At 41.5% G+C, this 11186-nt stretch overlaps 1 protein-coding gene across 1 annotated transcript in view; it reads right to left on the bottom strand.

The window, feature by feature from the left end:
- The window catches only part of LOC107570485 (teashirt homolog 3-like), a 41059-nt gene that overhangs the window by 4494 nt on the left and 25379 nt on the right, over positions 1-11186 (bottom strand). Inside the window, exon 2 of the mRNA XM_016256713.1 lies at positions 3-3223. Coding sequence (XP_016112199.1) covers positions 3-3223 — 3221 coding nt within the window. The remainder of the gene's footprint in view (positions 1-2; positions 3224-11186) is intronic.

The following is an 11186-nucleotide window of genomic DNA, read 5'->3' on the forward strand; positions in this document are numbered from 1 at the left end:
GGGTTGGGGATTGAATGGGCCAAAGAATGCGCTTGGGTTGAAAGCAGTTTCTCAGAAAGCCCCTTGCTATGGCGTGAAATCTGGCTAACGAGATGCTCTCCAGACAACTTGGCCAGGTCCCTGAGCCGGAAGCCCAGATGTGACTCAAGATGGCTGACATAGGTAGAGGGGGAACGTATCTGTGATGCACAGTCACTGCAGAAGAAGACAGGGTGGCCAGAGTCTAGATTTTTCAAGAACTTTGTGCTACCTGTCCGCCTCAGCTGGTATTTGACGTTGGCCAGCCAGTGGCTGATGGTGGTCATTGAGAGGCCAGTGAAGCGGGAAATATGCATGCGCTCCTGTGGACTAAGGTCTGACATAATATACTTGCCATCACCCGTGTGCCGCAAACTGGAGGTAAACTGTGCCTGCAAGATATGTAGATGCTGAGGATTCCAGTTGGACTGCCGACCCTTTCGTTTCTGAGCGGGAGAGATCTCCTCTGTTTCCTCTGGCGTTGATCCGTCTATATCTGAACGCTCTGAAAGACTCGTTGGTGTGGAGGACTTGGAAGCATGGCTCTCTGTGAGGTTGCGTAGCATATCAGAGATGTCGGACAGAGCATTTTCACGCAGAGGCGAGTTGGACATGAAGGAAGCCACAGCAGATGATGCTTTTGCCATGGTGATGGTTGATGATGGTGAAATTGAGGTGGGAGTGGAGGTAGAGGAGGACAGGGCAGCGGATCCCAGGGAGTTGCTCTTATCGCTCTTGCCTTTGGTCAGATCAATAGGCTGGTCATTGTTGATGTGGTAGAAGTAGCGGTCTAGATGCTCGTTGGTTTTTTTGGTCTGAGATGGAGTGGAGGCAGCAATAGCTGCCTTCTCTGCCAGGCTATTGCTCATCTTGAAGAGCATGCTCATGGGGTCAAGGGACGGAAGGGCAGGTTTGGCAGCTTTTCCTAGGTGAACATTCATGACAGACTGAAGCGCACTTAAAGGGTTGACAAATGGCTGCTCTGGAGGATGGTCGGTTATAATAGCAGTGCTGCTGCATAAGGTAGACATAGGGGCTTTGACAACATGGTCAGTACCATTCTCCAGAGACTCTTTTGTAAGAGCATCTCCATTTGAGTCTTTGTGAGTGTTTCCGCCACCATTAGTCTCAGGGGTTTTGGCTCCTCTCCTTTCCTTTGGGGACTCGCCTCTGGCAGATTCCCCTGCATCGCTACTGCAAGGGGAGGGTGTGGTCCGTCTAAGGGGGGAAGATCTAGCTCCAGGATCCCTCATGTTCTCCTCTACTTTGGCCACTTTTTCTGTGACTTTTTTGACTAGCTCCTCCATGGCATGGAAGTTGTTTTTGGGCAAAGGGGATGCTTGGCAACTAGGTGGAGAAATTAGAGGTTGGCTTTTGATAGGAGACAGGATCTCTTCTCCAGAAAACATATATTTCAGAGGATAACTTTTCCCTGAGTTGCGCAGGGACAGTTTCATAATGTTTGGAAGCTGGTAGGCAGCGTGAATACTGGGGTAGCCTCCCCAGCTGGGTGTGCCATTCTGTGCTTTGTTAATGGCAGATGTTACTGTATTCTCGAGAGACTTCAGAATGTCAAACCCCCCCTTAGGGTTTTCTTCAAGATCTTCCTCTGTCAAATATGAATATTTGGATGAGACTTCAAACTTCTCGTCAGTCTCACTTTCTGTTGCCTTCTTGTCTTTGCTATCATTTGTCTCCTTGGTACATTCCACTTCCTTCTCCTCCTTTTTAATCTCCATGGGTGTGATGGCAGGGGAGATACTAGGGGGAGGAGGTGCAGGTGGTGGTGGGGAAAATGCGGTGGCAGCCAGTGGCACTGACTGTACCTTGTCTTCATTAGTAGGTATGGTGTTAGGAGCCGTTGTGGACATCGACTCCATGATAGGTTTGCCTTTCTTGATGGCAGAATTAGTAACCTTGATGAAGTGTCCTGTGACCATCATATGGGCTGTCAGCTCCTGTAGTGTGTCATGTGAGCTTCCACACTCCATGCACTTCAGAATCTGGGATTTTCGTGACTCAAACTGCCATGCATAACTAGCTCCATTCTGGTGTCCATACCGATTGTTAGGTGTGATATAGGGATTGGGGGTCTTTTGAAGAAGGTCATTGGGGTCAGACAAAGTAGGCTTGGGGGTGCCACCATTGGAATCTGGTGAGCTGGGGAGTTCTAGCTCAATGGGGGCTCTTTTACGAGCTGAAGAGATAATCTTGGCTGCCACAGGAGTTACTGGTTCCTTAAGAGGCACTTTCTGGTAGTGTTTTGTCTTTATCATGTGAACACTAAGGTCCTGCAGTGACTCAAAGGAATGGCCACAGTACATGCACTTTAGAACTTTCTGGGCATCCTCTTTTCCTTCCATCTCCCGCAGGGAACGCTTGCGAGGCTTCGACCAGCGCTTGGCACCTTCACTGTCTGTCTCATGGTTATCATCTCGGTAATGGCCCGTCTCATTCATGTGCACGGTGAGCTCGACCAGAGTGTCATAGGCAGCACTGCAGTCTTTGCAGTGGAACTTGCTTGCACCAGTGAAGATGGAACCATAGAGTTTGGTGCTCTGCCGATAAAGCTGCACAGTACTGAAGAGGTTTGGCTCAGATGCTGGGTGCAGCAGTCTACTCTGGTTCTGTGAAACATTCTGCAAGGTCTTAGCCATTGCTGTCTGGTGCCAGTCGTAACCGCCACTACCACAGCTACTGCTGCTGCTACTACTGCTGCTGCTACTATGACTACGTGGGGGCTTTTCTGCTGATTGTTGAGACATATTCAAATTCAGAGATGACCAGTAGGAGTTGGTCAGGAAGCTAGTGTAGATAGCTTTCATCTGCTCCAGGCTGTCTGGGCCTAATGTTGTTGCCTCCTCACTGCTTGGCATGGCTGTTGTCGTCATCATCACAGATGAAGTTGATGAAAGAGACGTGAGGGGCTCCTTGGCTGAACTATCTTCTTCGTTCTTCACTGAGGCACTCTCAAAGTCTGACATGCGGTCACTGGACTCACTCAGGTGTGACTCGCTGTCCATTTCATGGCTGGAGAAATCCGCCGGTGGAGAGTCATGGAAGCCTTGCCTGTCTTTAAGGAGTAAGTCATTGTCCTGGCACACATACTTCATGGCAGGTTCCTCCTCCACAGGTGAATCATCTCCTTCAACATCTTCATCTAGTAAGGCAGCCTCCTTTAGCTCTTCTGGCACATATGCTGCAGGTAAAAAAAGAGATAAAAGAAAAAAAACATTATCACATTGTCCAATGATGAACATTTGACACATTTAATTCCTACAATGCCTTGTATGGTGTATAGACAGCTGATAGAAATGTCAGGCATCAGTGTGTTTTCTCCAGCAGTGAAAAACAAAATCAGTCAGACTTTTTTATATTATAAAGTGTTGCAGTAATTCCTTCTCTGCTTTCCAATTGCATTACATTGCCACATGGAATGAAGTTATGTTTCTCTCCTTTGTTCTGAAAAGAGTGTGGCAGGGGGTGGGGGGGTGGTAAAAGAACGGAAAAAATGACTCTTCAAATCGAAGTTGCCACCTTATTCTTCTCAAGGGGCAACAGCTTGAAATTAAAACTAAATTTGAAATTAATGAAGCACATTCTGGAGGTGGCATTCTTTTCAGAAGTAATAAATTACTTGTATCAACCTCAGAGACAGCAGTTCCTGTCTGTCAATTAATATGTCTTACGCTTCTTCAGCAGCCCCTAATGCATTCCCAAACAGACACACTCGCCATATAAATTAAGAAAGCATTCTCACTCATTACCCAGCAAAGGCTTGCCTGCTTGTAAATAAAAATGACTGTATGTACATTTCCGACATAAAAATCCCTGCACCAAACACATTTGTGTCAATTACGAAAGATTAGAAAGTTGAAAGTTATTATTTACAGTTTAGCCTGGAGAATGCAAACGCTCATGAAAAACATGGTCATGTTTGAGCAAGCCTGAAGAAATAAGCAACAAAAATATATATGATTTTTAACTTCCAGTGGAAGTCATGCAAAAAGAGAAAGGCAGAAAGCGACACAGAGAGAAATGTAATGCATTGAAATAATTCTGTGCATTCCTGACTGTGTTAGTTAATCATGCTTTTGACCAGGTATGTAAACAATGGAGAGAGAGGACACTCCATTGGACACACTGGTTTTCTGTGAACACATTCTATCATGTCTAAATACCACAAACGTCAAACTACTCATGCTACAACTTCAGCACACAGCATATACATTTAATTCTAAATACAATGTCAATTTGTATACAAGGAACATTCCATGATTTCCTCAACAAAGACTACATAGAATTAGAATTTTATGAATTTGTATCAGCCCCTTAAAAACAATCTTTTTAGATTAGAGATTTCATTTAAGTGTAACAAAACAGCATTGGTGTGATGCAACAATGATGGCTGTGAAACAACAGCAACAAAGTAAAAAGAATGCCATCAACATGAGGACAGGCATTTTGTAGCCCTTGGCAGAATGACCGAAGACTGGAAAAGACACAAACCCCTTTTTAGTTTGCAGTTGTAATGTGCATACCTCATGGCTTCAGGCATTCTGTGCTGTTTCAATAAACTCAATAGAATTCTCTTATTTATTTTTTAATTACATTTTTTTTTATGCAGTCAAATTATTACTTATAATTAATTTACAAATCTACTAATTATTAATTTTGTTAGTATTATCAACATTAACATAATGCATACAAATTGATAAATAAATAAAAAAGTGTGATAGAATTTATATCCTTCCTTAAAACCATTTGTTTTAATTGTAAATATCTAATAGTTAGCTATTTGATTTTCTGAACTGTGCATGTGTGTGTGAGAATGTTTGTTCCAAACTGAAATTAAGGGGACAAAATTAAGCAACTACTGATGTCTCAAAACAAAGACAAACATTTTTTTACAGCATTATTATTAGGATCCATCTTCTCACACACATCACAGCCAGTCTGTGAAATCGAATCGCCCCCTACACAAATCACAACCAACTGTGATCGTGCAGCACACACAAACTCACATGCACACGCTCACACACAGCCATCTGTTCTGAATCAGCCAAAACGACAGCTGTTTAAGAGAACAATGCCTTCGTTCAGGAAGCAGGGAGAAGCCAAGCTTTACATCAAGGCTAAATAGCAATGTAAAAACCTGGTTCCTTCAAATGTATACACTTTAAACCTATTCACAATGATTACAACACACACACACAAAGTGGAGGTTTTAGCATGGAATTTCCTGCTAAACCACTACATGTAAAATGTAAGGTCAACCTTAAACATAATTACACAAAATGATTAGCTGGTAATTAAAGTTAAAAAGGAGGGTGAGTGTGCCAATGGGCAAAAAAGAGCGAGCGAGCGAGAGAGAGAGAGAGAGTGAGAGAGCATTTGCTCATCACTTCAAGTACAAGCAAACCTGTCTCAATGTAACCTTGACCTGAACTTGACTGTATGTAGAGCACAGAGTAAGTATTGCCAGTGAGTAGGCGTATGCCCTACAGCAAATCTGAGATGTGTGTACATGCTCATGTGTACGTGTGCTTGTTCAAAATTCATTTTCTGACACCAAACACAGAATTAGCACTGCTTGACAACACAACAATCGGTCATAAGCCCCAAGGTAACCTGAGAGGGGTGGAGAAAGATGAGACGAAAGCAGAGGCAGGGGCTAACGAGAGAGAGACCCGACAATCTGCGACACACACACTTACACGTACCAAGTGTTGGTGCATGTCCTGGCTGTATTCCAGGTTCCCAAGCCCCCAATGTACTAGAGTCTGTGTGTTCTGGCTGTGAACAATACTGAGATTTCATCCCTGGACCTTCTGAAGCCAGTGCTCCAATCCAGGCCTACCCACACCACACAGGTGCCGTTTTAATTAGAAAACAGGATGCTTGGATCCAAGACTGGTAGGGTGGGGGTAAAATGAGAATGACCTCTCAATGATTTGGCATCAAACTGGAAGAAGAGCTTGATCTAATTTACACTCGAACATCCAGGGAGACGACCAGCAGAGAATGCTGTTTTCTAAGCAATGGAGAGCGTAACCTTGCAGACTTAGGCTGGACTATTAGGACGCATACTGTCTTCAAACATATCAGAGTATGTAAAAATCTTAATACAGATAATAGTGATAAATCTAATCCTCAAGCCCTTTCATCAAGCAAACACGATTGAATGTTATGCAAATTTAACTAAGTTATGCAAATATGACTCAACCATTTGTGATTATATTGTTTGAATGACTGCAAGAACTAAGGTGCACTTTTTAATTAAAATGAAGTGGCTACTGTCAACCATAAATCAATTTTATTGAATACATACATAATATGATATATATATATATATATATATATATATATATATATACTTTTAAAGTGATAAATGAAATGTACAAAAACATTTTAAAGTTATATAAAATAGGTTATTATATATAACGAAATCACAAAAATTGTATCCACAAACAAAGCTAGATTTCAAAACCGTTGGAATCTGAGGTTGAAAAAACAACAACATCCGGTATCAGGTATATAATGTTGAAAATGGTCTTAATATTGTGTGTGTGTGTGTGTGTGTCTGTGTCTATGTATCGAATGTTTAGAGTTTGATATTTTATTACATTATTACAACTGTTAAAAACAGTTGTGCTGCTTAATTTTTTTTGTAGATACTGTGATACTTTTTTTAAAGGATTCGACATTTAAAAATACATATGCATATAAGAAAAGAATAAAACAAATTTCTCAGCCTTCAGCTGTCATGTATTTTTGGTGTGTGTTTCTTCCTATACATGGACAATGTAGAACTATATACAGTATGTGTGAACCAAGTTAACACCCCTCAAGCTGCTGCCATTTGTTCTTGTTTGCAATCGGCCTCACTTATACAGACAGCAGTTGAAGTCGGCAGCCCGGTCCAATACTTCTGGGTGTGCGGATGAGCTGAAGAGAGCGAAAGAGTAAGTAGTTGGTAATTAAAGCTGCTATATATAGCCCCTAAAGCCCACATTTATAATGGGAGGTATCTCTCTCTAATATGCCACTATCTGCAATGTGATATCATTAGGAGGAAAATGGTTTGTAGCCTTAAGCAGACAGGCTGTCTGTGTGCGGCTGGAGAATATGAGATAGCACCAATCCACTTCTCTTCTCCTCTTTCATCTTGTCCTATGCCCTCACTCCTTTCCTCACCTCCCCTCCATCTCTCCTCGGCTATCATGACCTGTGTTAATGAAGTTAATTGAATTTGAGATCAATAATGCTTAATTATTGCAATTTGACATGCACAGACAAATTGGTGGGGAGGCCAGACGTGTATGTACGCATGTGTAAGTTAAAGGAAATGTGTCCGTGTGTGTTTGTTTGTTTGTGTGTGTGTGTGTGTGTGTGTGTGTGTGTGTGTGTCCAGCACTGGGGTGGGCAAGAGGGCATGGCTGGACAGCGGAGGCAGAGAGAGAAGGATGGACGAAGCAGACAGGCGTGCCATCGATTCCAGAGAGACGCCCCATCGACCAGGCCTACTGACTGATGGAGGCCCTGCTCCAAGGCTAGCTGGAGAGAAAGAGAGAGCTCACTGAGACCACTTTCGCCAGCCTGGCCTGCCCTGCCTACAGACGGAACATTGAGATGGATTGGATGGATGGAGGAGCGTAATGCAGAGAGCAAACAAGAAAGATAATGATCAACGCAGATAAGATGGTTCTACCTACGGGATCATTTGTGTTTTGTTTATAGAATGTGTTGCTGTTACCAAGTGATGGTTACCATGGCTATAACTGTAACAATTTTTGTTTCCCTGCATTGTTTTTGCAACCAGATGAAGACCAGAGGTATTTTCATTTATGAAAACATTAAAGGAATATTCTGAGTTATTTACAACTGAAATGTTTATGGACAGCATCTGTGGCGTCTGTGATTTTAATAGCAATGTTGATAGCTGCATATTTTAAACGTTTATTTGTGATGCTGCACACTTGCCTGCTAGGCTTATGCTGGCAGTGCACTACTGTAAGGGTTTTGTGTTCATCGAAATTATTGTCTGCAGAAACTGACAGCATGCCAGATTTAGTACACAAATATTTAAATTATAAATAATATTCCTAAAATATTCCTAACTTTAGGGTGTGACTTGATTTTATCTATCAGTAACTGGTTGAATTGTGAAAAGTTACATAGACTGAATGATAGTTTGATAAATATGAAAGATGTCAGTGAAAAGAGAAAGTCATTTCCAAAAAAAAAGAGCTAAGTTTTAAATAACATGTAACATAAATCATTCCCAGTAAGACCAGGAACATTAAATTCAATTCTGGTCTATTTTAATTATGTCAGGTTCACTTTAAGAAAGAATTAACTACTGTGCTATCAAAAACCTGTTAAAAAAAAAAAATCAAAAGTACTTAAACTCTTTAATAAATACTCTCATCTTTTGTTATGATAATGTGAAAATATAAGGTGGTGCAAGAGTGTGAGAGAGAGCGAGAGAAGGAACAAGCTGGTGTGGATTAAAGAAAAGAAACAGGGCTGGAGGTGCATCGGCGCTGGCAGAACTGAGAGAGAGAGAGAGACTGGGGTGGGCAAGAGGGCATGGCTGGACAGCGGAGGCAGAGAGAGAAGGATGGACGAAGCAGACAGGCGTGCCATCGATTCCAGAGAGACGCCCCATCGACCAGGCCTACTGACTGATGGAGGCCGTGCTCCAAGGCTAGCTGGAGAGAAAGAGAGAGCTCACTGAGACCACTTTCGCCAGCCTGGCCTGCCCTGCCTACAGACGGAACATTGAGATGGATTGGATGGATGGAGGAGCGTAATGCAGAGAGCAAACAAGAAAGATAATGATCAACGCAGATAAGATGGTTCTACCTACGGGATCATTTGTGTTTTGTTTATAGAATGTGTTGCTGTTACCAAGTGATGGTTACCATGGCTATAACTGTAACAATTTTTGTTTCCCTGCATTGTTTTTGCAACCAGATGAAGACCAGAGGTATTTTCATTTATGAAAACATTAAAGGAATATTCTGAGTTATTTACAACTGAAATGTTTATGGACAGCATCTGTGGCGTCTGTGATTTTAATAGCAATGTTGATAGCTGCATATTTTAAACGTTTATTTGTGATGCTGCACACTTGCCTGCTAGGCTTATGCTGGCAGTGCACTACTGTAAGGGTTTTGTGTTCATCGAAATTATTGTCTGCAGAAACTGACAGCATGCCAGATTTAGTACACAAATATTTAAATTATAAATAATATTCCTAAAATATTCCTAACTTTAGGGTGTGACTTGATTTTATCTATCAGTAACTGGTTGAATTGTGAAAAGTTACATAGACTGAATGATAGTTTGATAAATATGAAAGATGTCAGTGAAAAGAGAAAGTCATTTCCAAAAAAAAAGAGCTAAGTTTTAAATAACATGTAACATAAATCATTCCCAGTAAGACCAGGAACATTAAATTCAATTCTGGTCTATTTTAATTATGTCAGGTTCACTTTAAGAAAGAATTAACTACTGTGCTATCAAAAACCTGTTAAAAAAAAAAAATCAAAAGTACTTAAACTCTTTAATAAATACTCTCATCTTTTGTTATGATAATGTGAAAATATAAGGTGGTGCAAGAGTGTGAGAGAGAGCGAGAGAAGGAACAAGCTGGTGTGGATTAAAGAAAAGAAACAGGGCTGGAGGTGCATCGGCGCTGGCAGAACTGAGAGAGAGAGAGAGAGAGCTGGTAAACACAGACGCTAGCACAGCTAATCGCCCGCTCATGCCACTCAGCGGGAGAGTCCCTGACAGTGTGTGTATGTGTGTGTGTGTGTGTATGTTTACACACCCCCACTCCCCCCCCCTGCATGTGCACAGCAACCGGTAACCACGCTGGAGAACAGAACTTCCCCCTGCTGCCATAGCACCTCCACTGGAGTTAACACTCCTACACGGCATCAAGATTCGACAGCCTCGAACACACACGTGAGCGCTCAGTCATACAAATGATCCTGTGTGCAACACAATAATGTACAAACAAAAAGTTGATTTATATTCAAAAGCAGGCTCGGTGCTGATGCAGGCATTTAGAAACCCCTTGCTAAGGAAACGTAGAGGGGGTCTTTAACCTCTGATGAGAGCGTTTTAGCACTGATTATTACAGCAACTGCTCAACTGAAATACCGTTTATTCATCAACTTCAATGATGTATCACTCTGTGACCAAATACAATTCTGTTGACAAAATTGTTCTGGAGCCGCATCCTCACGAGACACCTCCAATAAAAACCTTGCATGTGCTTCTTGGATCTAGTCATTCATATATTTGAATTAAGAGGTTAAAACAGCACAGCATGGATGTTCTCCGGTGTAAAAACACGTTCCACCTCTTTCAAAATGCTATATTAGTCACTAATGAACTCCAACGTCTGCCCTGAATGTCCCCAACGATTCTGGCCAACACTTCTTCCGAAGGTTTGCCCACATTTGCTCCTAAGAAGGATCACATCATCAGGCCATCAGTCCTACCAGACGACCATTTCCACGTCCTCTACTTAAATAGCCAAGAGACAAATAATATTCTGAAAAAAATAATATACTAATTAAAAATATTCCATAATTAGAAATAGGGATGCACCGATACCACTTTTTCCAGTACTCGCCCGATACTTTTATTTTTGGTACTTGCCGATACAGAATACCGATACCAATATTTTTATTGCATTTGTAAATTTTTTAAATATTGGGTACAGAAACCAAAAGGGTATGTATAATGTTAGTTGGTTAACTTCATTTATCAAATAGATACAGTCAAACCAAAATTTATTCAGACACCTTCAATATTTCTCACATTATCACAGTTTATTCGCTATAGTTTAGAAAATGGTAATAAAATATGACAAGAACTCAGAGTTACACTGTGTCAGAACAAATTCATCTTGATAATGTTAGATCATTTTGATAGAAAGGTATGTAATAGATTACAATCAACCAAAATAATCCAGACAGCTGTTAGTAAGACAGTATTTACACAACTATGAATACTTTGTCGGGCAACCCTTAGCCTCAATGACAGCCTGTAGTCTCCTGGGCATGCTGTCACCCAGCTTCATGCAAACCTCAACTTCAGTTTTTTTCCCAGACTCGGTCTGAATAATTTTTAGACCCAAATTTGTATCA

The sequence above is a fragment of the Sinocyclocheilus grahami genome, unplaced genomic scaffold, assembly GCF_001515645.1.
Source record: "Sinocyclocheilus grahami isolate Dianchi unplaced genomic scaffold, SAMN03320097.WGS_v1.1 scaffold1464.1, whole genome shotgun sequence".
Taxonomy (NCBI): domain Eukaryota; kingdom Metazoa; phylum Chordata; class Actinopteri; order Cypriniformes; family Cyprinidae; genus Sinocyclocheilus; species Sinocyclocheilus grahami.